Consider the following 25,751-nt stretch of genomic DNA (forward strand, 5'->3'; position numbering starts at 1 on the left):
TCAACAATCTTTTATATATATTGTTTGCACTCTAAAGAGCCATTCATATTTTTCTATATTTAGCTAAAGAAAACCCGAAATAAAAAAATGGCTATATTTAGATAGCCATTTAAATAAGCTGTTAGAGGTATTTTTTTAAAAAAAACTCTATTTATATAGATTAGGAAGAATATAGAGAGTTTGTTAGAGTTGCTAAGGCATTTCCTCCATAATAACAGACACAGAACAGTGCAGAACCAAGATAACCTAGCAGTAGCAAAATAAAATAGACAAGAACATCATTTATTACTTCAAGAATCAATAGTGCCACTCGCATGTTCCATCCTATTGACTGCAGCAAGCATCCTTATGAAAATTCTGTGCAATCACTTTATGCCTGTAACTGTATCCCATCAAATCGACAGTTTGCTCAAGCGCTACTGCTCATCGTAAGAAATTCTCTAGTGTTATGCCTTCAGTAGCTCAGTAAGACATGAACTGAGAATACAACCTTTACAAGAAAAGAACACGCCGTGCAAGCACGCCTTCTAAAAGATCGAGGCGCTGAGATCAGAGTAGCTGTTTAGGCATATTTTCACTGTGCTGCGGTCCATGCTTTCCTACCTCAGCCACCATCTCTGGACTGCCGAAATAGGTGTGTTCAGGAATGGCGCATAGCGGTAAATGTACGGGTTTACAGCCCGGCCTATTCTTGCCCACACGCTCTGGTGGTAACCAGATGTCACAGGAGAATGGTACATCAACTTCAAAAGCTGCACAGAAGAAATGTCAGAGAAGGTCAGCCAGTTAGTGAAGTTCTAGCTGGACGGCTAATAGGTTCCATCAATCAAACAGCCCAGAGGCAGCAATGAATACAATGCATGAGACCTCATTTAAATTACTACCCAATCCCTTATGCTAGATATCAACAATTCGATGTGTGTATGCTAAACAGGTTAACAAAACTGGTACACACAAATAACTACTCAGTTCTCAGAAGTTTGAAGTGCAGAAGTCATGCTGCATATTGAAATGCCGGTACACACGAACCACTACTACTCAGTTCTCAGAAATTTCAAGTGCAAAAGTAATGCTGCATTTTGAGACAGTTGTGTGGCCGTGCGGAGAAGAAATGAGAAGAAAAGGAAAACCACTTTTCAGAGCAGTATAACTCACATGAAAGTACATAAATGTCTGGATTATATTGCGTCTCGACCTGCGTCGGCAAAAGGACAAAATACAACATAAGCTCGCATACAAAAAAACTTTTTTATAAATTATACTAGTTCTTTATGAGGTAATGCACGCACGAGAAAAGCGAGATGATCATGAGAAACCCCAGGGTGATTTCAGCATTCGAACAAAGTAGGCTGAGTGTAGTGTTGTTTGTCTCTACCCATAGGCAAGGGTCCTCTAAGTACTTCCTGAACAAGAGAAAGTAAGAAATCACTAACCACCACCTGGTGCTCATAATGGCAGAAATTGAATCATATAGCATGTGCACAAGCCACAAGTACAAGAAAACCTATAAACATTTTTTTTACTTACCTGTATAAAGAAGAGTGTGTAAAATTACGCCTTAGGAATCGAGCAACATGATCAAGCGCCCAGCAAAGCACAGGAAGTAGAGCAACTAAACAAAAGGAGAAGGAATATCTTAGAACAGATGATATACTAGCCTAACAAATTTGATAAAGTGGTCAAAATCAGAAGTTTGGCATACTCTTAAAGTGCACATTAGATGTGAACATCATAAGAGAGAACATCAAGTGAACAAAGTCCTTAGCTACAATAATAGACTGCAACCAGGACTGAATTGCAGGCATATTCCATGCTCTTGGTTTCTACAAGCAGAACAAAATTTGTAACCATCATAAAGTGGAACATCTACACAGTTAAAAAATAGAGGTGCTGAGGTGCATTATCCATTCATTCAGAATAACAGGCACTCACCCCATAAGTGCCATATAAAGAATATGCAGACGAGCATATTGTTCCTAGCAATGAAAGACGGTATGCTTTACTCGAGATATGGTTGGGTAGAACTGGGAGTATTCCGAGACTAGCTACAACCAGTACCTGCGAAAGTCATAATTTGCAAAACCTTAGGTCAGTCCAACATCTAAAAGTATCAACCAAGCCATAGTGGTGTTAAGAACAAGAGAAACAGAAGGAAAGTTATCAAAAGTCGATGATAAATCCATATCTAATGATCTGGCGATCTGACAGAATATATGAAAAATCAGCAGAGAAAAAATGCCTTGCTCACGTATGCTGTTAGCAGTCAGCATTCAGCAAATATGTGATCTATGAAGACAACTCTCAAAAATTAAAATGGTAAAAAGGTGAAAGGAGTGAAATGAAATGACCAAGTGAAAGCCTCATTCAACACAATAAATGGTAGCTCCTGCTCACAGGCCACAGCTACTAGGTAATACATAGAAGGTAGTCACTCCATACCCAGGCATTGATAGAAAAGTTTATTGTCCGTCCGTCTAGCTGTAATGAATTTGCAGTCCTCTCTGCTGGTGGATGTTGGGAGGTCCCAGTTGATCTCGTGCTAGAGCCTGCACAAGATCAACTTTAAATCTTAGATGTATGTGACATGAGAAATAGTGGTAGGACCCACAATTAATTCAAACTATAATTCCAAAGTAACCTTTCAAGCATAAATTCACCAAACCTGAGTCCCGAGCTCTGACATTCTCACTAGATGGTGTAGCTGAAGACTTCGCTGCTGGTCTGCTAGACTGAGTTGAAGTCATGGAGGACATCGGTTCAACAACCAAACCAGGATCCTAACATGTAAAAGAAAATAATTTAATTATTTTGAAAACCTGGCATTGATCGTTTTACCTGGTTGTCATATAACCTTAAAAAGGTCAAGCACAAGCAGCAGCATTTTATAACATTAAAAACTGATCTAACTCTACAGAAGCTGCTATATGCAGCAACAGGGATATAAATTGAAACACTAAGAGGGAAAATGGTAACTGAAAATGGTTTGGATCAACAAAGGCAACCATCCAGAATTACTCTTATAGCTCAAAAATGACAAGTCAGCTTCCTGTTGTCCGTGCATCCCCAACTGAATGCTCTCCTAAACCACCCTCCAATGTCTCATGGATAGCTCCCACACAAAAAGCATATGCACACCAGATTTATATGGGAAAACATTTTAAGTCTAAATATTGGTGGAATTTGCAAAATTGAGAATATGAAGAAACCAGCAATATCACAGCACCTCGTAGAGAATTGATCTTATGAGACAAAAAAAAAGTACAGTATAGTACAGTAATGCAAGCTAGACTCCTAGTGCTGGTTCCCAAATTCCTCATGGATAACTCCCACACAAAAAACATATTCGCACCAAATGTACACATGTGAAAACAATAATTAAGTCTAAGTATCGGCAAAACCATAGGAAATAATGAAAAATTGTGGAGAAGTGCAATATCACATCCCCTCGTACCAAATTTGATGTTACGAGATAAAAGGTACACTAGATAGTACAGTAATGCAAGGTGGACGGCTAGTGCTTTTGTTCCTTTGCCAAGACAATCCACTAGTACTACCTAAAAGAGACACTTCCTTAGTTCCTTTCCATTGTGTAAAGAAGTTTTTTAACAGAAGCGCACCGGCTCTTTCATGGAACAAATCATTCTTCCCGGCACAAGTGCAGAGAATAAAGTCAGACGGATCGAGCTCAATGCAGCATGAGGCGCATCCAATCCAATTGACCCCAGAGACGCATCCAATCTGGCAGCGACAGTACGCGGAGGTTTAGGGAGGTAGGGGTGGGGGAAGCTCACGATGTATCGCTGGTAGAACTTGCGCTTGAAGTGGTCGACGACGTCGGGGCGGGAGGCGAGGTGGGGCGGCACGAGGACGTTGGACCAGTACCCGGCCCACCGCGCATCGTTCTCGTAGTCGTACGCCGCAGCGGCGATCCGCTTCAGCCGCTGCGGATCTCCCCCGGCGCTCGCGTCCTCCTCGCCCATCGCCGTCGGACGCCGGGATCTGCCCGCCTGCCCTCGATGGGATCCTGGGTTCGCGACGCGGTTCGCCTTCGCTCCAAAGGGACAGACCGAGAGAGGGACGAGTGAAGGATTTTCAGCAGATGGGGAGATTTTTCCTCACTAATAATGCTTGCAGTTGCAGAGTGGGACCTACCTACAGTGCCTGCAAGTTGTTGGTAGTTAGAAAATTCCGAACTTATGAGTGCTGTCATCCGTTCGTATGGTATTTCTGCCAGCCTGGTTAAGTCCAAATGATGCAAAACCATCAAGATCATGAAGCGTTCTACTTTTTATAGAAGCCAACGCAATTGCAATAGCTCCTATTATTGTTATAGGAGTATAAAAAAACATCTACCGTAATTGGTTTAGTCCCTATCTATAAATTGTACTACCTCCACTCACAAATATATGATATTGTAGATTTTTTTGAAAACTTTGATCACTCGTCTTATTTAAAATATTTATTTAAAAATATAAAATTTTAACTCAAACACAAACTATCTTAAGTGATAAAACAAATCACAAAAAATAAATGATAACTCATTATTTTTTAAATAAGACGAGTGAATAAAGTTTTTTAAAAAGTCAATGGTGTTTTATATATTTATGAACGGAGGGAGTAATTGATTTGGTCTCTATATACGGCGAAAAAATTACTATTTTGTCGCTTACAGTTTTATCTCTTTGTTATTATACCATCTATGTCTATAATTTGTGGGTCATTAGTATCTTTCATTTTTTTTTGTCTGATGGCAAATTGGTGAATTCCACAGATATAATGGCAAAATTGCAGTCGTATAACAATTCTAAATGTACAATCATATACCAAATCAAACATATGTAGATATATTTTGCATTCCAATACCCTCTTATTTTGTCATGAAGTTTCTCTAATTCTTAGGATAGTTGAGGGCTAAGATCTTGAAATAATGGTAGCCAACAGTCTCCACCTAGCTGCCCCTTCCTTTTTTGGTTCTGGTGAGAGTTCTAGTCTATTTGTCGGGGACCATAATTAGGGGTACCCTCAAGACGCCTAATTCTCAGCTGGTAACCCCCATCAGCATAAAGCTGCAAAGGCCTGATGGGCACGATTAAGTCAGGGATCAGTCCACACGAGTGACTCGATCACGCTTCACCCGAGCCTAGCCTCGGCCAAAGGCAGCCGACCTCGAGAGACTTCCGTCTCGCCCGAGGCCCCCTTTTTATGGCGGACACATCACCGGCTCGCCCAAGGCCTTGGCTTCGCTCAGAAGCAACCTTGACTAAATCACCACACCGACTGACCAAATTGCAGGGGCATTTAACGCAAAGGTGGCCTGACACCTCTATCCTGACACGCGCCCCCGGCAGAGCTGAGGTGACCGCCGTCACTCCACCGCCCCACTGGCCAGTCTGACAGAAGGGCAGCGCCGCCTGCGCCACTCCGACTGCAGTGCCACTCGACAGAGTGAGTCTGACAGGCAATCAGGCCTTGCCAAAGGCGCCACGGCGAACTCCGCTCCGCCCGACCCCAGGGCTCGGACTCGGGCTAAGACCCGGAAGACGGCGAACTCCGCTCCGCCCGACCCCAGGGCTCGGACTCGGGCTAAGACCCGGAAGACGGCGAACTCCGCTCCGCCCGACCCCAGGGCTCGGACTCGGGCTAAGACCCGGAAGACGGCGAACTCCGCTCCGCCCGACCCCAGGGCTCGGACTCGGGCTAAGACCCGGAAGACGGCGAACTCCGCTCCGCCCGACCCCAGGGCTCGGACTCGGGCTAAGACCCGGAAGACGACGAAACTCCGCCTCGCCCGACCCCAGGGCTCGGACTCCGCCCTGGCCTCGGCTGAACGACTTCCGCCTCGCCCGACCCCTTGGCTCGGGCTCGGCCACGGCAACAGAAGGCAGACTCAACCTCGGCTTCGGAGGAAACCCCACGTCACCCTGCCTAGGGCACAGACCGCCACGTCAACAGGAGGCGCCATCATCATCCCACCCCGAATCGACTCGGGTCACGGAGGACAAGACCGGCGTCTCATCCGGCCAGCTCCGCCAGAGGGGCAATGATGGCGCTCCACAAGCTCTATGACGACGGCGGCCCCCAGCTCTCTTACGGAAGCAGGACAACGTCAGCAGGGACTCGACCGCTCCAACAGCTGTCCCTCCATCAGGCTCCGCCGCACCTCCGACAGCCACGACACCACACCAGCAGGGTGCCCAAATCTCTCCGGCTGCCACATTGGCATGTACCTAGGGCGCTAGCTCTCCCTCCGCTAGACACGTAGCACTCTGCTACATCCCCATTGTACACCTGGATCCTCTCCTTACGACTATAAAAGGAAGGACCAGGGCCTTCTCAGAGAAGGTTGGCCGCGCGGGACCGAGGACGGGACAGGCGCTCTCTTGGGGCCGCTCGCTTCCCTCACCCGCGTGGACGCTTGTAACCCCCCTACTGCAAGCGCACCTGACCTGGGCGCGGGACGAACACGAAGGCCGCGGGACTTCCACCTCTCTCACGCTCGGCTCCGGCCGCCTCGCCTCTCCCCCCTTCGCGCTCGCCCACGCGCTCGACCCATCTGGGCTGGGGCACGCAGCACACTCACTCGTCGGCTTAGGGACCCCCCTGTCTCGAAACGCCGACAGTTGGCGCGCCAGGTAGGGGCCTGCTGCGTGCTGACAAACAGCTCCTCGTCAAGCTCCAGATGGGCAGTCTCCAGCAACCTCTCCGGCCCGGGACGGTGCTTCGTTTCGGGACTCTCGAGCTCATGTCCTTCGACGGCAGCTACGACATGACACTTCTTCCACCGCCGCGCGACTATGACAATGGCGGCCGACAACCCGCCCGCCGGCGGCGGAATCGACGACGTCTTCCCCGCGTGGTGAAAGAGCAATATTCGGGCTCGCTCCGTTCTCTCCCCGGCCAACGGAGGAGGAGGCGGAGCCGTCAAGGCCAGACGGGAGGCCGCGCTTCGTCGGCCGTCGAGCGAATCGACGCCCCTGACGCCCCGACGGAAGGCACGCCGGACGTCGACCTCGCGTTCGAGACGGAGGCGAGCGCCGTCCCCCCGCGGCACGCTGACCCCGAGCAAGAAGACGACGCCGGCGCGCTCGCGGAAAGCCTGCAGGACGTCGCCCTCGAACCAGGGATGACGGCGCAACCAGTCCCCGATGTGACTACGTCGCTCCTCGTCGACCAAAAGGTAACGACTAACTCCCATCTTGCGTCATTTCGACTCGGCCTCAACCCGCCAAACGACCTCGTTTTGGCGGGCGCTCTCATTGAGGCGAGTGCAACCCCACTGAGGTTCTGTATGCGGTCACCTTGGGACCGACTGACGGACGTCTCGACCTACGGGCCCTCTGGGTCCGAGGAAGATGACGATCCCAGCATCGGTTGGGATTTCTCCGGACTTGGCAACCCCAGTGTCGTGCGGGACTTCATGACCGCATGTGACTACTGTCTGTCCGACTGTTCCGATGGAAGCCGCAGCCTTGGCGACGAGAGCTGCGGCCCAGGCCTCGAATGTTTCCACATCGAGCTAGGGGATCCCACCGAAGGCAACCATCTTGGCATGCCGGAGGATGGTGATCTCCCTAGGCCGGTGCCTCGCGCCGACATCCCACGGGAGCTAGCTGTGGTCCCCGCTCCGGTGGGGGGTTACGACCCACAACTCGAGCAAGTCCGCGAGGCGCAGGCCAGGCTCAACGAGGGAACAGGAGCGCTTGAGCCGATCCGTCGGGACGTCGGACAGGCATTGGTGGGCCAACCCCTGCCCGGAGAAATACGTCATCTGCCCCAAGGTCTCCAGCACCGCGTCGCCAACGATGCCAGGATCAGGCCGCCGCCCGCATCCAGTGGGGTCGGTCAGAACCTGGCAACCGCAGCGATGCTCATCCGCGCGATGCTGGAGCCGTCAACCACCGAGGGTCGGCGAATCCAGGGAGAACTCAAGAATCTCCTGGAAGGCGCTGCGGCCCGGCGGGCCGAGAGCACTGCATCCCGGAGGCAAGGATATCCCTCGGAACCTCATGCCGCGACTTCCCGATTCATGCGGGAAGCCTCGGTCTACACCGGGCGCACGCGCAACACCGCGCCTGCGGCCCCGGGCCACCTCGGCAACGAGCACCATCGACGCGACCGTCGGGCTCACCTCGACGAAAGGGTGCGCCGAGGCTACCACCCCAGGCGTGGGGGGCGCTACGACAGCGGGGAGGATCGGAGTCCCTCGCCCGAACCACCCGGTCCGCAGGCCTTCAGTCGGGCCATCCGACGGGCGCCATTCCCGACCCGGTTCCGACCCCCGACTACTATCACAAAGTACTCGGGGGAAACGAGACCGGAACTGTGGCTCGCAGACTACCGCCTTGCCTGCCAACTGGGTGGAACGGACGACGACAACCTCATCATCCGCAACCTCCCCCTGTTCCTCTCCGACACTGCTCGCGCCTGGTTGGAGCACCTGCCTCCGGGGCAGATTTCCAACTGGGGCGACTTGGTCCAAGCCTTCGCTGGCAATTTCCAGGGCACATACGTGCGCCCCGGGAACTCCTGGGACCTTCGAAGCTACCGGCAACAGCCGGGGGAGTCGCTCCGGGACTACATCCGGCGATTCTCGAAGCAGCGCACCGAGCTGCCCAACATCACCGACTCGGATGTCATCGGCGCGTTCCTCGCCGGCACCACTTGCCGCGACCTGGTGAGCAAGCTGGGTCGCAAAACCCCCACCAGGGCGAGCGAGCTGATGGACATCGCCACCAAGTTCGCCTCCGGCCAGGAGGCGGTCGAGGCTATCTTCCGAAAGGACAAGCAGCCCCAGGGCCGCCCATCGGAAGAAGCTCCCTACCCTCTGCCTCGCATCGACCAAATCGTGGATTCCACTGCTGGGTGCGAAACCCTGTCCTTCCTCGATGCCTACTCGGGGTATCACCAGATCCGGATGAAAGAGTCCGACCAGCTCGCGACTTCTTTCATCACGCCGTTCGGCATGTACTGCTATGTCACCATGCCGTTCGGCTTGAGGAATGCAGGCGCGACGTACCAGCGGTGCATGAACCATGTGTTCGGCGAACACATCGGACGCACAGTCGAGGCCTACGTCGATGACATCGTAGTCAAGACACGGAAGGCTTCCGACCTCCTCTCCGACCTTGAAGTGACATTCCGGTGTCTCAAGGCGAAAGGAGTCAAGCTTAATCCTGAGAAGTGTGTCTTCGGGGTACCCCGAGGCATGCTCCTAGGGTTCATCGTCTCTGAACGAGGCATCGAAGCCAACCCGGAGAAGATTGCGGCCATCACCAGCATGGGACCCATCAAGGACTTAAAAGGGGTACAGAGGGTCATGGGATGCCTCGTGGCCCTGAGCCGTTTCATCTCACGCCTCGGCGAAAGAGGTCTGCCTCTGTACCGCCTCTTAAGGAAGGCCGAATGTTTCGTTTGGACCCCTGAGGCCGAGGAAGCCCTCGGTAACCTGAAGGCGCTCCTTACAAAGGCGCCAGTCTTGGTGCCGCCAGCGGACGGGGAAACCCTCTTGGTCTACGTCGCCGCGACCACTCAGGTGGTTAGCGCCGCGATTGTGGTCGAAAGGCAGGAGGAAGGGCATACATTGCCCGTTCAGAGGCCGGTCTACTTCATCAGCGAAGTGCTGTCCGAGACTAAAATCCGCTACCCACAAGTTCAAAAGCTGCTGTATGCTGTGATCCTGACAAGGCGGAAGCTACGACACTACTTCGAGTCCCATCCGGTAACTGTGGTGTCATCCTTCCCCTGGGGGAGATCATCCAGTGCCGAGAGGCCTCGGGCAGGATCGCAAAGTGGGCGGTGGAGATCATGGGCGAAACGATCTCGTTCGCCCCTCGGGAGGCCATCAAGTCCCAAGTGTTGGCGGATTTCGTGGCCGAATGGGTCGACACCCAACTACCAACGACTCCGATCCAACCGGAGCTCTGGGCCATGTTTTTCGACGGGTCGCTGATGAAGACGGGGGCCGGCGCGGGCCTGCTCTTCATCTCGCCCATCGGAAAGCACTTGCGCTACGTGCTGCGCCTCCACTTCCCGGCGTCCAACAATGTGGCCGAGTACGAAGCTCTGGTCAACGGATTGCGGATCGCCATCGAGCTAGGGGTCAGACGCCTCGACGCCCGCGGTGATTCGCAGCTCGTCATCGACCAAGTCATGAAGAACTCCCACTGCCGCGACCCGAAGATGGAGGCCTACTGCGACGAGGTTCGGCGCCTGGAAGACAAGTTCTTCGGGCTCGAGCTCAACCACATCGCTCGGCGCTACAACGAAACCGCAGACAAGCTGGCTAAGATAGCCTCGGGGCGAACGACAGTCCCCCCGGACGTCTTCTCCCGGGATCTGCATCAACCCTCCGTCAAGCTCGACGACGCGCCCGAGCCCGAGGTACCCTCGGCTCAGCCCGAGGTACCCTCGGCTCAGCCCGAGGTACCCTCGGTTCGGCCCGAGGCGCCCTCGGCCCAGCCCGAGGTACCCTCGGCCCCCGAGGGCGGGGCATTGAACGTCGAGGAAGGGCAGAGCGGGGCCACGCCAGACCAGGATTGGCAGGCCCCGTACCTGCAATATCTCCATCGAGGAGAGCTACCCCTCGACCAAGTCGAGGCTCGGCGGGTAGCGCGACGCGCCAAGTCATTCATCTTGATGGGCGACGAAGAGGAGCTCTACCATCGCAGCCCCTCGGGCATCCTCCAGCAATGCATCTCCATCGCCGAAGGTCGGGAACCGCTGCAAGAAGTACACTCGGGGGCTTGCGGCCACCACGCAGCACCCCGAGCCCTTGTTGGAAATGCTTTCCGGCAAGGCTTCTACTGGCCAACGGCGGTGGCTGACGCCACTAGAATTGTCCGCACCTGCGAAGGGTGCCAATTCTATGCGAAGCGGACACACCTGCCCGCTCAGGCCCTACAGACAATACCCATCACCTGGCCCTTCGCTGTATGGGGTCTGGACCTCGTCGGTCCCTTGCAGAAGGCGCCCGGGGGCTACACGCACCTGCTGGTCGCCATCGACAAATTCTCCAAGTGGATCGAGGTCCGACCCCTGAACAGCATCAGGTCCGAGCAGGCGGTGGCATTCTTCACCAACATCATCCATCGCTTCGGGGTCCCGAACTCCATCATCACCGACAACGGCACCCAGTTCACCGGCAAAAAATTCTTGGATTTTTGCGAAGATCACCATATCCGGGTGGACTGGGCCGCCGTGGCTCATCCCATGTCGAATGGGCAGGTAGAGCGTGCCAACGGCATGATTCTACAAGGGCTCAAGCCTCGGATCTACAACGACCTCAACAAGTTCGGCAGGCGATGGATGAAGGAACTCCCCTCGGTGGTCTGGAGCCTAAGGACGACGCCGAGTCGTGCCACGGGCTTCACGCCGTTTTTCCTGGTCTACGGGGCTGAAGCTGTCTTGCCCACTGACCTGGAATACGGCTCCCCGAGGGCGAGGGCCTACAACGAACAAAGCAACCAAGCTAGCCGAGAGGAATCGCTGGACCAGCTGGAGGAAGCTCGGGACAAGGCCTTGCTACACTCGGCGCGGTACCAACAGTCCCTGCGACGTTACCACGCCCGAGGGGTCCGGTCCCGAGAACTCCAGGTGAGCGACCTGGTGCTTCGGCTGCGACAAGACGCCCGAGGGAGGCACAAACTCACGCCCCCTGGGAAGGGCCATTCGTCATCGCCAAAGTTCTGAAGCCCGGAACATACAAGCTGGCCAGCAATCAAGGCGAGATCTACGGCAACGCTTGGAACATCAAACAGCTACGTCGCTTCTACCCTTAAGATGTTTTCAAGTTGTTCATATACCTCGCACCTACGCAAAGTTTAGTTGTCAAGGAAGGGTCGGCCTAGCCTCGGCAAAGCCCGACCCTCCCTCGGGGGCTAAAAGGGGAGAGACCCCCTCTGCGTCGAATTTTTCCTCGAAAAAGGATCTCTTTTTAGCAGGATTTCTTTCGTGCTTCTTGACTACTTCGGAAAGCGGATCCTGGAAACGACGAGGTACACGTAAGCAGCCAAGGCTGACCGAGCCAAGGGACTCCTACGCCTCCGGGATACGGATACCTCACTCGTCCCCTTCTGCGATAAGTAACTTGCGCTCGGATAAAGCGACTCCGTGGACCGAACGAGTCATCACGTTCGGAAGCTCTCCTGCCGAAGCAGTCCTTCAAGCTTTCTCGACTAAGTCGGCGACAGGGCCTCATGGACGGGTGAAAGTACGCGTAAGCGGCAAGGCCGACCGAGCCGAGGGATTCCCACGCCTCTGGGATACGGATACCTCACTCGTCCCTTCCGCGAAAAGCAACTCTCGCTCACACAAACATCCCTGTTACCGACGAAGTCCAGATGCTCGAAACAGGAGGAAAAAAGACGCAGCTTCGCAAGCGAGGCGAGGGTGTGTTCTTCTGGCCTCGGCGGCCGCGGAAAGCACACGCTACAAGATGATCTGATCCTGCAGGCTCGGGTCTTCACGCTGAAGGGAGCCGTAGCACCCTCGGCATCGACGACGTCTTCAGCAAAGCCCGACCCAGCCTCGGGCGGCGCCACGGTCCAAGGGCTCCTCCGGGAATCCGGCCCGAGCAGGCGGCTCAACCGGTTACCCCTGGGGCCTCGGTCAACCGGCTTCCAAGGGCGCCAGCCCGATCCGAGGCCTCAACTGACCGACTTTGGCGTCGGCTCCGCTGACGAACGACACGGCTAGGCTTCGGCCAACCAGGTTCCCCATTCTCGAGCCAACTCCGCCTCTGTTCATACTGATATCGCAACCCCCAGCCTCGATCCACCGAAGGGCGGCCGAGGGGTCTCTTCAACTAAGCTAGAGGAGCCTCACATTGAGAGCACCTAGAGGGGGGGTGAATAGGTGATCCTGTAAAATCTTAACTTATAGCCACAAAAACTTGTTAGAGGTTAGCACAATAGTTGCCAAGTGGCTAAGGAGGAGATCTTGCACAAAATGACAATCACAGAAAAGACACAGAGATTTATCTCGTGGTTCGGCCAAGTACAAAACTTGCCTACTTCCACGTTGTGGCGTCCCAACGGACGAGAGTTGCACTCAACTCCTCTCAAGTGATCCAATGATCAACTTGAATACCACGGTGTTTTTCTTTCCTTTGATCTTTTCCCGTTTGCGAGGAATCTCCACAACTTGGAGTCTCTCGCCCTTACAATTGAGTTCACAAAGAAATACGGAGTAAGGTGGGAATGAGCAACGCACACAAGACTCAAAAATCAGAGCAACAACACGCACACAAGTCGCAACAAGAGCTCGCAACGCAACACAAAGAGTTCACAACTCCACAAGAGCTCTATATGCTATCACAATGAAACGAATGCGTGAGATTGATGTCTTGGTGCTTAGAAGAGTTGTAGGAATGCTTGGTGTTCTCCTCCATGCGCCTAGGGGTCCCTTTTATAGTCCCAAGGCAGCTAGGAGCCGTTGAGAACACATCTGGAAGGCTATCTTTGCCTTCTGTCGTCGGGCGCACCGGACAGTCCGGTGCACACCGGACACTGTCCGGTGCCCGATTTGTTCCCATAAACAGCGCATCCGACCGTTGCTGTCTGAGTCAGATCTGCGCACCGTTGGCGCACCGGACATGTCCGGTGCACACCGGACAGTCCGGTGTACCTTCCCGACCGTTGGCTCGGCCACGTGTCGCGCGCCGATCGCGCGGCCGACCGTTGGCCCGGCCGACCGTTGGCTCACCGGACAGTCCGGTGCACACCGGACAGTCCGGTGAATTTTAGCCGAAGTCGCCGGAGAAAAACCCGAGAGCGGCCTCTTCGGCCGAGGCGGCCTGGCGCACCGGACACTGTCCGGTGCACCACCGGACACTGTCCGGTGCCCCAGACCGAAGCAGCCCCTTGGCTGCACACAGCCAAGTCTTCTCTTCTCTTCTTCTTTCTGTTTCTAACACTTAGACAAATATATTAGTACACAAAACCAATGTACTAAGACTTAGAAACATACCTTTGCTCTAGATTTGCACTTTGTTCATCCATTGCATAAATTCACATTTAAGCACTTGAGTTGGCACTCAATCACCAAAATACTTAGAAATGGCCCAAGGGCACATTTCCCTTTCAATCTCCCCCTTTTTGGTTATTTATGCCAACACAACATAAAGCAACTAGAACAAGTACAAAATCACTTCAAATGAAAACTCAAATTGGTTTTGATTCAATTTTGGCATATATGGATCATCCTTTGCCACCACTTGGTTTGTTTTTGCAAATCAAACTCAAACCTCTATTTCTATGTCAAACACACATGTTGAGGCATAAAGAGAGTCATTCCAAAAGAGATTGATCAAAGATTTCAAAAACTCCCCCTATTTCCCATAATCAACACTTCTCCCCACAAGAAACCAACTTTTGACAATAGAGACAATAAAAGCTTTTGACACAACAAAAACTCTATTCTACTATTTTCAAAATCTCTCAAGTGGTAGCTGATCCATTTATTGCTTTGGCCTTTATTTTCTCCCCCTTTGGCATCAAGCACCAAAACGGGATCAATTGTGGCCCATAACCCCATTGCCTCACCAAAATCTTCAATTAAGAGCAAATGGCAATAAGAGTTCATGAGATGGACTTGGAATAAGTTACCCTCTCATCGGAGTGCAGTGGAAGTCTTTCATGGTCCAAGTCCACCTTTTCCCTTTCAAGCCTCCTTTGAGACTAAATCATCAAACTCAAATACATGGTTAGTCTCAAAGGGTCAAGTTGTAACACATCTCCCCCTAAACATGTGCAACACTTTGCAACGGACTTGTGAGGTCCAGGGAGTGTTTGTACAACTTGAGCACCACAATAAGCAACAAAATGCAAAAAGGAACATGATCAAAAGCATAAATACATGTATGCTACAATTCAATCCAGGTTCCGCGAATCTAAGACATTTAGCTCACTACGCAACCTGCAAAAGGTCTTCTCATCTAGAGGCTTAGTGAAGATATCGGCTAGCTGGTTCTCGGTGCTAACATGAAACACTTCGATATCTCCCTTTTGCTGGTGGTCTCTCAAAAAGTGATGCCGGATGTCTATGTGCTTTGTGCGGCTGTGCTCAACAGGATTCTCCGCCATGCGGATAGCACTCTCATTGTCACATAGGAGTGGGACTTTGCTCAGATTGTAGCCAAAGTCCCTGAGGGTTTGCCTCATCCAAAGTAGTTGCGCGCAACACTGTCCTGCGGCAACGTACTCGGCCTCAGCGGTGGATAGGGCAACGGAAGTTTGTTTCTTAGAATTCCATGACACCAGGGACCTTCCTAAGAATTGGCACGTCCCCGATGTACTCTTCCTATCGACCTTACATCCAGCATAGTCGGAGTCTGAGTATCCAACTAAGTCAAAGGTAGACCCCTTTGGATACCAGAGCCCGAAGCAAGGCGTAGCAACTAAATATCTAAGAATCCGCTTTACCGCCACTAAGTGACACTCCTTAGGATCGGATTGAAATCTAGCACACATGCATACGCTAAGCATAATATCCGGTCTACTAGCACATAAGTAAAGCAAAGAACCTATCATTGACCGGTATGCTTTTTGATCAACGGACTTACCTCCTTTGTTGAGGTCGGTGTGTCCGTCGGTCCCCATCGGAGTCTTTGCGGGCTTGGCGTCCTTCATCCCAAACCGCTTTAGCAGATCTTGCGTGTACTTCGTTTGGGAGATGAAGGTGCCGTCCTTGAGTTGCTTCACTTGGAACCCAAGGAAGTAGTTCAACTCGCCCATCATCGACATCTCGAATTTTTGCGTCATCACCCTGCTAAACTCTTCACAAGACTTTTGGTTAGTAGAACCAAATATTATGTCATCGACATAAATTTGGCACACGAACAAATCACCATCACATGTCTTAGTGAAAAGAGTTGGATCGGCTTTCCCAACCTTGAAAGCATTAGCAATTAAGAAATCTCTAAGGCATTCATACCATGCTCTTGGGGCTTGCTTAAGTCCATAGAGCGCCTTAGAGAGCTTACACACGTGGTCGGGGTACCGTTCATCCTTGAAGCCAGGGGGTTGCTCTACGTACACCTCCTCCTTGATTGGCCCGTTGAGGAAAGCGCTCTTCACATCCATTTGGTACAACCTGAAAGAATGGTGAGCGGCATATGCTAGCAAGATTCGAATTGACTCTAGCCTAGCCACAGGAGCAAAAGTCTCCTCAAAATCCAAACCTGCGACTTGGGCATAACCTTTTGCCACAAGTCGAGCCTTGTTTCTCGTCACCACCCCGTGCTCGTCCTGTTTGTTGCGGAACACCCACTTGGTTCCCACAACATTTTGCTTCGGACGAGGCACCAGCGTCCAAACTTCATTTCTCTTGAAGTTGTTGAGCTCCTCCTGCATGGCCAACACCCAGTCCGGATCTAGCAAGGCCTCCTCTACCCTGAAAGGCTCAATAGAAGAGACAAAAGAGTAATGCTCACAAAAATTAACTAATCGAGAACGAGTAGTTACTCCCTTGCTGATGTCACCCAGAATTTGGTCGACGGGATGATCCCTTTGAATCATCGCTCGAACTTGGGTTGGAGGTGCCGGTTGCGCTTTTTCCTCCATCACATGATCATCTTGTGCTCCCCCTTGATCACCCGCCTCCACTTGAGGTACCTGTTCGTCATCTTGGGTTGGGGGATGCACTATGGTTGAGGAAGAAGGCTGATCTTGCTCCAAGTGTTCCTGTGGTCGCACATCACCAATCGCCATGGTGTGCATAGCGGCCGTTGGAACATCTTCTTCATCTACATCATCACAATCAACAACTTGCTCTCTTGGAGAGCCATTAGTCTCATCAAATACAACGTCGCTAGAGACTTCAACCAAACCCGATGATTTGTTGAAGACTCTATACGCCTTTGTATTTGAGTCATAACCTAACAAAAACCCTTCTACCGCTTTGGGAGCAAACTTGGAATTTCTACCCTTCTTTACTAGAATGTAGCATTTACTCCCAAATACACGAAAGTACGATACATTGGGTTTGTTACCGGTTAGTAGCTCATACGACGTCTTCTTGAGGAGGCGATGAAGGTAGACCCTGTTGATGGCGTGGCAAGCCGTGTTCACGGCTTCCGTCCAAAAGCACTCGGGGGTCTTGAACTCTCCTAGCATCGTCCTCGCCATATCGATGAGCGTCCTGTTCTTCCTCTCTACCACACCATTTTGCTGTGGTGTGTAGGGAGCGGAGAACTCATGCTTGATCCCTTCTCCTTCAAGGAATTCCTCTGCTTGAAGATTCTTGAACTCGGACCCGTTGTCGCTCCTTATCTTCTTCACTTTGAGCTCAAACTCATTTTGAGCTCTCCTGAGGAAGCGCTTGAGGGTCCCTTGGGTTTCAGACTTATCCTGCAAAAAGAACACCCAAGTGAAGCGGGAAAAATCATCAACAATAACTAAACCATACTTACTCCCTCCTATGCTCAGATAGGCGACAGGTCCGAAGAGGTCCATATGCAGCAGCTCCAGGGGTCTTGAAGTGGTCATCACGTTCTTGCTGTGATGCGCTCCTCCCACTTGTTTACCTGCTTGACAAGCTGCACAAGGTCTATCTTTCTCGAAATGCACGTTAGTCAAACCTATCACGTGTTCTCCCTTTAGAAGCTTGTGAAGGTTCTTCATCCCCACATGTGCTAAGCGGCGATGCCACAGCCAGCCCATGCTAGTCTTAGCTATTAAGCATGCATCTAGACCGGCCTCTTCTTTTGCAAAATCAACTAAATAAAGTTTGCCGTCTAATACACCCTTAAAAGCTAGTGAACCATCACTTCTTCTAAAGACAGACACATCTACATTTGTAAATAGACAGTTATACCCTATGTTGCATAATTGACTAACAGATAGCAAATTATAACCAAGAGACTCTACTAAAAACACATTAGAGATAGAGTGCTCATTAGAAATTGCAATTTTACCTAACCCTTTTACCTTGCCTTGATTCCCATCACCGAATATGATTGAATCTTGGGAATCCTTATTCTTGACGTAGGAGGTGAACATCTTCTTCTCCCCCGTCATATGGTTTGTGCATCCGCTGTCGATAATCCAACTTGAACCCCCGGATGCATAAATCTGCAAGGCAAATTTAGGCTTGGGTCTTAGGTACCCAACTCATGTTGGGTCCTACAAGGTTAGTGCAAATATCCTTAGGGACCCAATTGCAAGTTTTGTCTCCCTTGCATTTTGCCCCTAACTTCCTAGCAACAATTTTCTTATCCTTTCTACAAATAGCAAAGGAAGCATTCAAAGCACAATAAATTGTAGAAGATTCATTTACTACTTTCCTAGGAGCATTATGAACAACATTTCTCCTAGGCATTTGATGAACAACATTTCTTCTAAGCACATTTCTACCAGGCATAACATGAGAACTAGAAGCAGTCATAGCATAAGAGTCATAAGCATGTGAACCAAAAACATCATGACCTTTAAAAGCATTTCTAGAATATCTCCTATCATGATATAAAAAGGCATGGTTCTTTTTAGCACTAGTAGCCATAGGAGCCTTCCCTTTCTCCTTAGTGGGAATGGGAGTCTTATGGCTTGTTAAGTTCTTGACTTCCCTCTTGAAGCCAAGTCCATCCTTAATTGAGGGATGTCTTCCTATTGTGTAAGCATCCCTTGCAAATTTTAACTTATCAAATTCACTTTTGCTAGTCTTAAGTTGGGCATTAAGACTAGCCACTTCATTATTTAACTTTGCAATAGAAGCTATGTGTTCACTACAAGCATCAATATCAAAGTCTTTACATCTATTGCAAATAACAACATTTTCTACACACGTTGTTGATTTACTAGCTATTTCTATCTTAGCATTCAACTCGTTGTTAATGCTCTTTAATTTTGAAATTGTCTCATGGCATGAAGATAATTCACAAGTAAGCATTTCATTTCTTTTAACTTCTAGAGCATGAGATTTTTGAGCTTCTAAAAATTTATCATGCTCTTCATACAATAAATCCTCTTGTTTCTCTAAGAGTTTATCCTTCTCATTCAATGCATCAATTAATTCATTAATTTTGCCAATCGTAATTCTATCTAGACCTTTAAATAAACTAGAATAGTCTATTTCATCATCATCACTAGAATCATCATCACTAGAAGAAGCATAAGTAGAGTTTTGAGTACTTACTTTCTTCTCCTTAGCCATGAGACACGTGTGACGCTCGTTGGGGAAGAGGGCCGATTTGTTGAAGGCGGTGGCAGCGAGTCCCTCATCGTCGGAGTCGGAGGAGGAGCAATCCGAATCCCACTCCTTGCCTATATGCGCCTCGCCCTTGGCTTTCTTGTAGTGCTTCTTCTTCTCCCTTTTGTTCCCCTTTTCCTGGTCACTTTCATTATCAGGACAGTTAGCAATAAAATGACCAAGCTTACCGCATTTGAAGCATGATCGCTTCCCCTTGGTCTTAGTCTTGCTCGGCTGTCCATTGCGACCCTTTAGCACCGTCTTGAATCTCTTGATAATGAGGGCCATTTCTTCATCATTAAGACCGGCCGCCTCAATTTGCGCCACCTTGCTGGATAGCGCCTCCTTGTTCCTTGTGGCTTTGAGAGCAAAAGGTTGCGGCTCGTTGATCGGTCCATTCAAGGCGTCGTCCACATACCTTGCCTCCTTGATCATCATTCGCCCGCTGACGAATTTTCCTAGGACTTCTTCGGGCGACATTTTGGTGTACCTGGGATTCTCACGAATATTATTCACCAAATGAGGATCAAGAACGGTAAAGGACCTGAGCATTAGTCGGACGACGTCGTGGTCCGTCCATCGCGTGCTTCCGTAGCTCCTTATTTTGTTGATAAGGGTCTTGAGCCGGTTGTATGTCTGAGTTGGCTCCTCGCCCCTTATCATCGCGAACCTTCCAAGCTCGCCTTCCACCAACTCCGTTTTGGTGAGCAAGGTAACGTCATTCCCTTCATGAGAGATCTTGAGGGTGTCCCAGATCTGCTTGGCGTTATCCAAGCCGCTCACTTTGTTATATTCATCCCTGCACAATGAAGCTAGAAGAACAGTGGTAGCTTGTGCATTCTTATGGATTTGCTCATTAATGATTGAAGGGCTATCCGAGCTATCAAATTTCATTCCACTTTCCACAATCTCCCAAATGCTTGGATGGAGAGAAAATAGGTGAGTACGCATTTTGTGACTCCAAAATCCGTAGTCCTCTCCATCAAAGTGAGGAGGCTTGCCAAGTGGAATGGGGAGCAAATGAGCATTTGAGCTATATGGAATGCGCGAATAATCAAAAGAAAAGTTTGAGTTAACCGTCTTTTGTTTGTCGTGGTCGTCGTCCTTTTGGGAAGAAGAGGACTCATCGCTGTCGTAGTAGACGATCTCCTTGATGCGTCTTGTCTTCTTCTTCTTCCCATCTTTTCGCTTGTGGCCTGAGCCCGAGTCATTGGACTTGTCATCCCTTGGCTCGTTGACGAAGGACTCCTTCTCCTTGTCGTTGATCACAATTCCCTTCCCCTTAGGATCCATCTCTTCGGGCGGTAAGTCCCTTTGTGAAGAGAACGGCTCTGATACCAATTGAGAGCACCTAGAGGGGGGGGTGAATAGGTGATCCTGTAAAATCTTAACTTATAGCCACAAAAACTTGTTAGAGGTTAGCACAATAGTTGCCAAGTGGCTAAGGAGGAGATCTTGCACAAAATGACAATCACAGAAAAGACACAGAGATTTATCCCGTGGTTCGGCCAAGTACAAAACTTGCCTACTTCCACGTTGTGGCGTCCCAACGGACGAGAGTTGCACTCAACTCCTCTCAAGTGATCCAATGATCAACTTGAATACCACGGTGTTTTTCTTTCCTTTGATCTTTTCCCGTTTGCGAGGAATCTCCACAACTTGGAGTCTCTCGCCCTTACAATTGAGTTCACAAAGAAATACGGAGTAAGGTGGGAATGAGCAACGCACACAAGACTAAAAAATCAGAGCAACAACACGCACACAAGTCGCAACAAGAGCTCGCAACGCAACACAAAGAGTTCACAACTCCACAAGAGCTCTATATGCTATCACAATGAAACGAATGCGTGAGATTGATGTCTTGGTGCTTAGAAGAGTTGTAGGAATGCTTGGTGTTCTCCTCCATGCGCCTAGGGGTCCCTTTTATAGTCCCAAGGCAGCTAGGAGCCGTTGAGAACACATCTGGAAGGCTATCTTTGCCTTCTGTCGTCGGGCGCACCGGACAGTCCGGTGCACACCGGACACTGTCCGGTGCCCGATTTGTTCCCATAAACAGCGCATCCGACCGTTGCTGTCTGAGTCAGATCTGCGCACCGTTGGCGCACCGGACATGTCCGGTGCACACCGGACAGTCCGGTGTACCTTCCCGACCGTTGGCTCGGCCACGTGTCGCGCGCCGATCGCGCGGCCGACCGTTGGCCCGGCCGACCGTTGGCTCACCGGACAGTCCGGTGCACACCGGACAGTCCGGTGAATTTTAGCCGAAGTCGCCGGAGAAAAACCCGAGAGCGGCCTCTTCGGCCGAGGCGGCCTGGCGCACCGGACACTGTCCGGTGCACCACCGGACAGTCCGGTGCCCCAGACCGAAGCAGCCCCTTGGCTGCACACAGCCAAGTCTTCTCTTCTCTTCTTCTTTCTGTTTCTAACACTTAGACAAATATATTAGTACACAAAACCAATGTACTAAGACTTAGAAACATACCTTTGCTCTAGATTTGCACTTTGTTCATCCATTGCATAAATTCACATTTAAGCACTTGAGTTGGCACTCAATCACCAAAATACTTAGAAATGGCCCAAGAGCACATTTCCCTTTCACACATAACGAGGCCGAACGGGCCGAGGGATTCCTACGCCTCCGGGATACGGATACCTCACCCGTCACCTTGACACGGGGCAACTCATGCTTGGTAAAGCGGTTCAGATAATCAAACAGGCGAGACTTAGCGCTCGAAAATGAGGAAAAAACACGGCTCAGTGCCGAAATTACATACACGTTCAGGCCTCGACAGCCACAATGAACGAACTCACTGGCATTCGAAGTGCCATTACAAACGGAACTCCGGTTCCCCCTCCGCAGGCACGAGCAACCCCACTCCGAGGGGGAAGGCCTGCGGAGCAACGGAAGGCCAACGAACGGCGCGTCGTCACCTGCTCCAGCAGCGGCGACGACGACGCCTTCTGCTCCGAGGGACCAAGCAGCGGCAACGCCGACCTCAGGCTAGATGCCGCTGCCAGGAGGCCCCCGCCCATGCCAAAACTCGTAAGGCAAGGACGGGCAGAAGGCCGTAGAGTTGGAGGTCAGCCCGTGGCCAGGCCCCAGCTATCTCGCCGGCAGCAGAACCTCTTCAAGCTGCCGTGGCGGATGCCGGCACCGCGAGCGGCTCCAAAGCCACCCGCGCCTGAAAGCCAGGCACGCTGCAGCTGCCGGCGCCACGGACGACGGCCGCCTTTCCCTCCGATCACTGAGTGAAGGAGCGGGCCGCCGCCCACGCGGGGACCAACCTCAACTCGGCGCACTCCCTCCCCAGCCCTGGTGATGAAAATCCTTGAGGCTGAGGGAGGGGAAGAGGCCGCAGCCCGGCTCGCTTTCCCCCACCATCAAGCTGGAGGTCGCCATCTCGGGTGACCGCCAGTGAAGGGGTGCGACCGGGCTGCGTGATGAAAATCCTTGAAGCCGAACGATGGCTGAGAGGTACCAACTCCCATGGAGTTGCGTTCCTCCAACGAGGAGGCGGAAAGGCGGCGGATACCCCCCATCCGGGGGCTTGGAAGACATGGTTGCCTTACAAAGGGAGCCTCCCTCCTCTTAAAGGCAACTCCCCCTACGTGCGCCCCCAGGCGCCGCGGGCCGAGTCTTCTCCAACACGCTCCAAGGCCCTCCCCTGCGACTCGGGGGCTGGGTCCCGCATGTCATGCAAGCCGGCTTAGGGCAGAAGAAGCCAAACCGCCGCGCATGGTGCGCACGACCGTCCAGCGGTTACAGGCGACCCCCCATTTTCGCCCAGACCAACGGGCAGAAGGGGCGGGCAGCCATGCAGGCGGCATGCAACCGCGCCAGATGGACGCGCTTCTCCGACTCCTGACACGCCAGCCTGGAACCCAGGCCCACGCGTCGAGCAACCGGCGCGCCAGTTGCTGCATGCAAGCAACCGCACCGCCACTTGTGCCACCATCGCGCCTCTTCGGTTGCGAAGCCTATGCCACGACTCGAGGCGACCCAACAGCGCCAGACTGGCGCGTCGGTCAAAGCGACCGAAAGTGGGCCGGCAGTAATATCGGTGGCAGGCGGGCGGGCGCAGCGGTCACGTCGTCAGCCAGGCTCACGTCCCATCCTGAGACAGCAAGAGAGCCTCCTCTCACGGCGTGAAGACGGTGCACCCGTGACCCGTTCCTCGAACGGATCGCACGCGCGCAACGGCCGCCCCGCCAACCACTCGCCCCGTCGCATTAACTCCGCGGCGGGACACGCGGCGCTTCTGGCAGGAGGAGCGCGCGACGCTTCACCTTCGCCGTAATAACCGCGTCAGAAAAGGTACGCCACGTCGTCCGATTTCGTATCCTTTTCCATTTTCCTCTTTCTCTATCTCTTGCAACAGGGACCGGGAAAGGGGGATACCCCGAAAGGGATCCTTCTCCGCGAAGGAACCGGGCTCCGAGCCCCCCATTACTGATCAGGGGTTCGAAGGCTGGCCCCCCGAGGGTTCAACAGTCGCCTCAGATCGCGTGGGCCCGACACCCACTACTGGTCAGGGGTTCGAAGGCCAGCCCCCCGAAGGGCTCCATGGCCGCCTCAGGCTACTCGGGCTCCGCGCCCATTACTGATCAGGGGTTCGAAGGCTGGCCCCCGAAGGGTTCACAGTCGCCTCAGACACCGAGCGAGGGATGACCAGGGGTACGTTCGATACATAACCGAGGCTCGAGCTGCGCTCCCGAGGTACCCTAGGACATTTCCGAGACCAGCGGGAACGATCTTGTAACGGAATCCCATCGGAGGGAGGCATCGAGCCCTCGGACCCCGTCGCCAGGGGACCGGGTCCGGCAAATCACCCGCAGGTACTTTTGGGCGTGCCTCTGGGCCCCTAGCCGACCCCCAACGAACGGGGCACGGACGTCCACTCGGATTACCCGCTTGCAGCTCACCGGAGACACCATGTTCGGTGCCCATCGAGGGTAACATGGCGCACTCCCCCCTCCTCCTTGCGGAAAGGCGACGTAGGGGCGTATGTAAAAAGCCGAGTCTGTCCCTGATCGTCCTCTCGCCCTGTGCAGAGGCTCGGGGGCTGCTCTCGCAAAAACCGGCTCCGGCCAAATCATTGACAGCGTCAACATACCAGCCCGAGAGCTTGGGCCCCGACCGTGCACCCGGGCTACGGCCAGTTCGCATGAGGGAACGACCAGACCGGCCGAAGTATTAAGACCTCGAAGGAGTGTAACCACTCCTCCGAGGCCTCGGGGGCTACACCCGGCGGGTGCGCTCGCGCGCACCCACCGGAACGAAATGCAACCGAGAAAGGCTGGTCCCCTTGCAAAAAAGTGCGACAAAAGCCTCCAAGCGAGTGCTAACACTCCCTTCGAGGCTCGGGGGCTACTGTCGGGGACCATAATTAGGGGTACCCTCAAGACGCCTAATTCTCAGCTGGTAACCCCCATCAGCATAAAGCTGCAAAGGCCTGATGGGCACGATTAAGTCAGGGATCAGTCCACACGAGTGACTCGATCACGCTTCACCCGAGCCTAGCCTCGGCCAAAGGCAGCCGACCTCGAGAGACTTCCGTCTCGCCCAAGGCCCCCTTTTTATGGCGGACACATCACCGGCTCGCCCAAGGCCTTGGCTTCGCTCAGAAGCAACCTTGACTAAATCACCACACCGACTGACCAAATTGCAGGGGCATTTAACGCAAAGGTGGCCTGACACCTCTATCCTGACACGCGCCCCCGGCAGAGCCGAGGTGACCGCCGTCACTCCACCGCCCCACTGGCCAGTCTGACAGAAGGGCAGCGCCGCCTGCGCCACTCCGACTGCAGTGCCACTCGACAGAGTGAGTCTGACAGGCAATCAGGCCTTGCCAAAGGCGCCACGGCGAACTCCGCTCCGCCCGACCCCAGGGCTCGGACTCGGGCTAAGACCCGGAAGACGGCGAACTCCGCTCCGCCCGACCCCAGGGCTCGGACTCGGGCTAAGACCCGGAAGACGGCGAACTCCGCTCCGCCCGACCCCAGGGCTCGGACTCGGGCTAAGACCCGGAAGACGGCGAACTCCGCTCCGCCCGACCCCAGGGCTCGGACTCGGGCTAAGACCCGGAAGACGGCGAACTCCGCTCCGCCCGACCCCAGGGCTCGGACTCGGGCTAAGACCCGGAAGACGACGAAACTCCGCCTCGCCCGACCCCAGGGCTCGGACTCCGCCCTGGCCTCGGCTGAACGACTTCCGCCTCGCCCGACCCCTTGGCTCGGGCTCGGCCACGGCAACAGAAGGCAGACTCAACCTCGGCTTCGGAGGAAACCCCACGTCACCCTGCCTAGGGCACAGACCGCCACGTCAACAGGAGGCGCCATCATCATCCCACCCCGAATCGACTCGGGTCACGGAGGACAAGACCGACGTCTCATCCGGCCAGCTCCGCCAGAGGGGCAATGATGGCGCTCCACAAGCTCTATGACGACGGCGGCCCCCAGCTCTCTTACGGAAGCAGGACAACGTCAGCAGGGACTCGACCGCTCCAACAGCTGTCCCTCCATCAGGCTCCGCCGCACCTCCGACAGCCACGACACCACACCAGCAGGGT

At 52.7% G+C, this 25,751-nt stretch overlaps 1 protein-coding gene across 2 annotated transcripts; it reads right to left on the minus strand.

Annotated features, from left to right (window-relative positions):
* Positions 1-261: 261 nt before the first annotated feature.
* On the minus strand, positions 262-4,094 carry LOC100276645 (uncharacterized). 2 transcript variants are annotated; one of them, XM_020549625.2, is made up of 9 exons: positions 3,792-4,093; positions 2,639-2,777; positions 2,440-2,546; positions 1,933-2,058; positions 1,703-1,823; positions 1,528-1,612; positions 1,290-1,403; positions 1,156-1,195; positions 262-752 (listed from the first exon to the last, which is right to left on the minus strand). In XM_020549625.2, the coding sequence occupies exons 1-9, from the start codon at positions 3,978-3,980 to the stop codon at positions 600-602; spliced, it is 1,074 nt and encodes a 357-aa protein (XP_020405214.1). In that variant the 5' UTR covers positions 3,981-4,093; the 3' UTR covers positions 262-599. The 2 variants fall into 2 exon arrangements, with proteins under 2 accessions (XP_020405214.1, NP_001143854.2); NM_001150382.2 differs by having other exon boundaries at positions 269-752; positions 2,663-2,777; positions 3,792-4,094.
* Between the last annotated feature and the right edge of the window lie 21,657 nt (positions 4,095-25,751).

The sequence above is a fragment of the Zea mays genome, chromosome 3, assembly GCF_902167145.1.
Source record: "Zea mays cultivar B73 chromosome 3, Zm-B73-REFERENCE-NAM-5.0, whole genome shotgun sequence".
Taxonomy (NCBI): domain Eukaryota; kingdom Viridiplantae; phylum Streptophyta; class Magnoliopsida; order Poales; family Poaceae; genus Zea; species Zea mays.

Bases quoted from the DNA above. Each gene is read 5' to 3' on its own strand.
- LOC100276645 (XM_020549625.2), bottom strand. From the start codon at position 3,980: ATGGGCGAGGAGGACGCGAGCGCCGGGGGAGATCCGCAGCGGCTGAAG. The intron at 1,404-1,527 runs GTAAGTAAAAAA...TCTCTTGTTCAG, and splicing joins ACACACTCTTCTTTATACAG to GAAGTACTTAGAGGACCCTT. The intron at 1,196-1,289 runs GTGCGTGCATTA...TTGCCGACGCAG, and splicing joins ATGATCATCTCGCTTTTCTC to GTCGAGACGCAATATAATCC.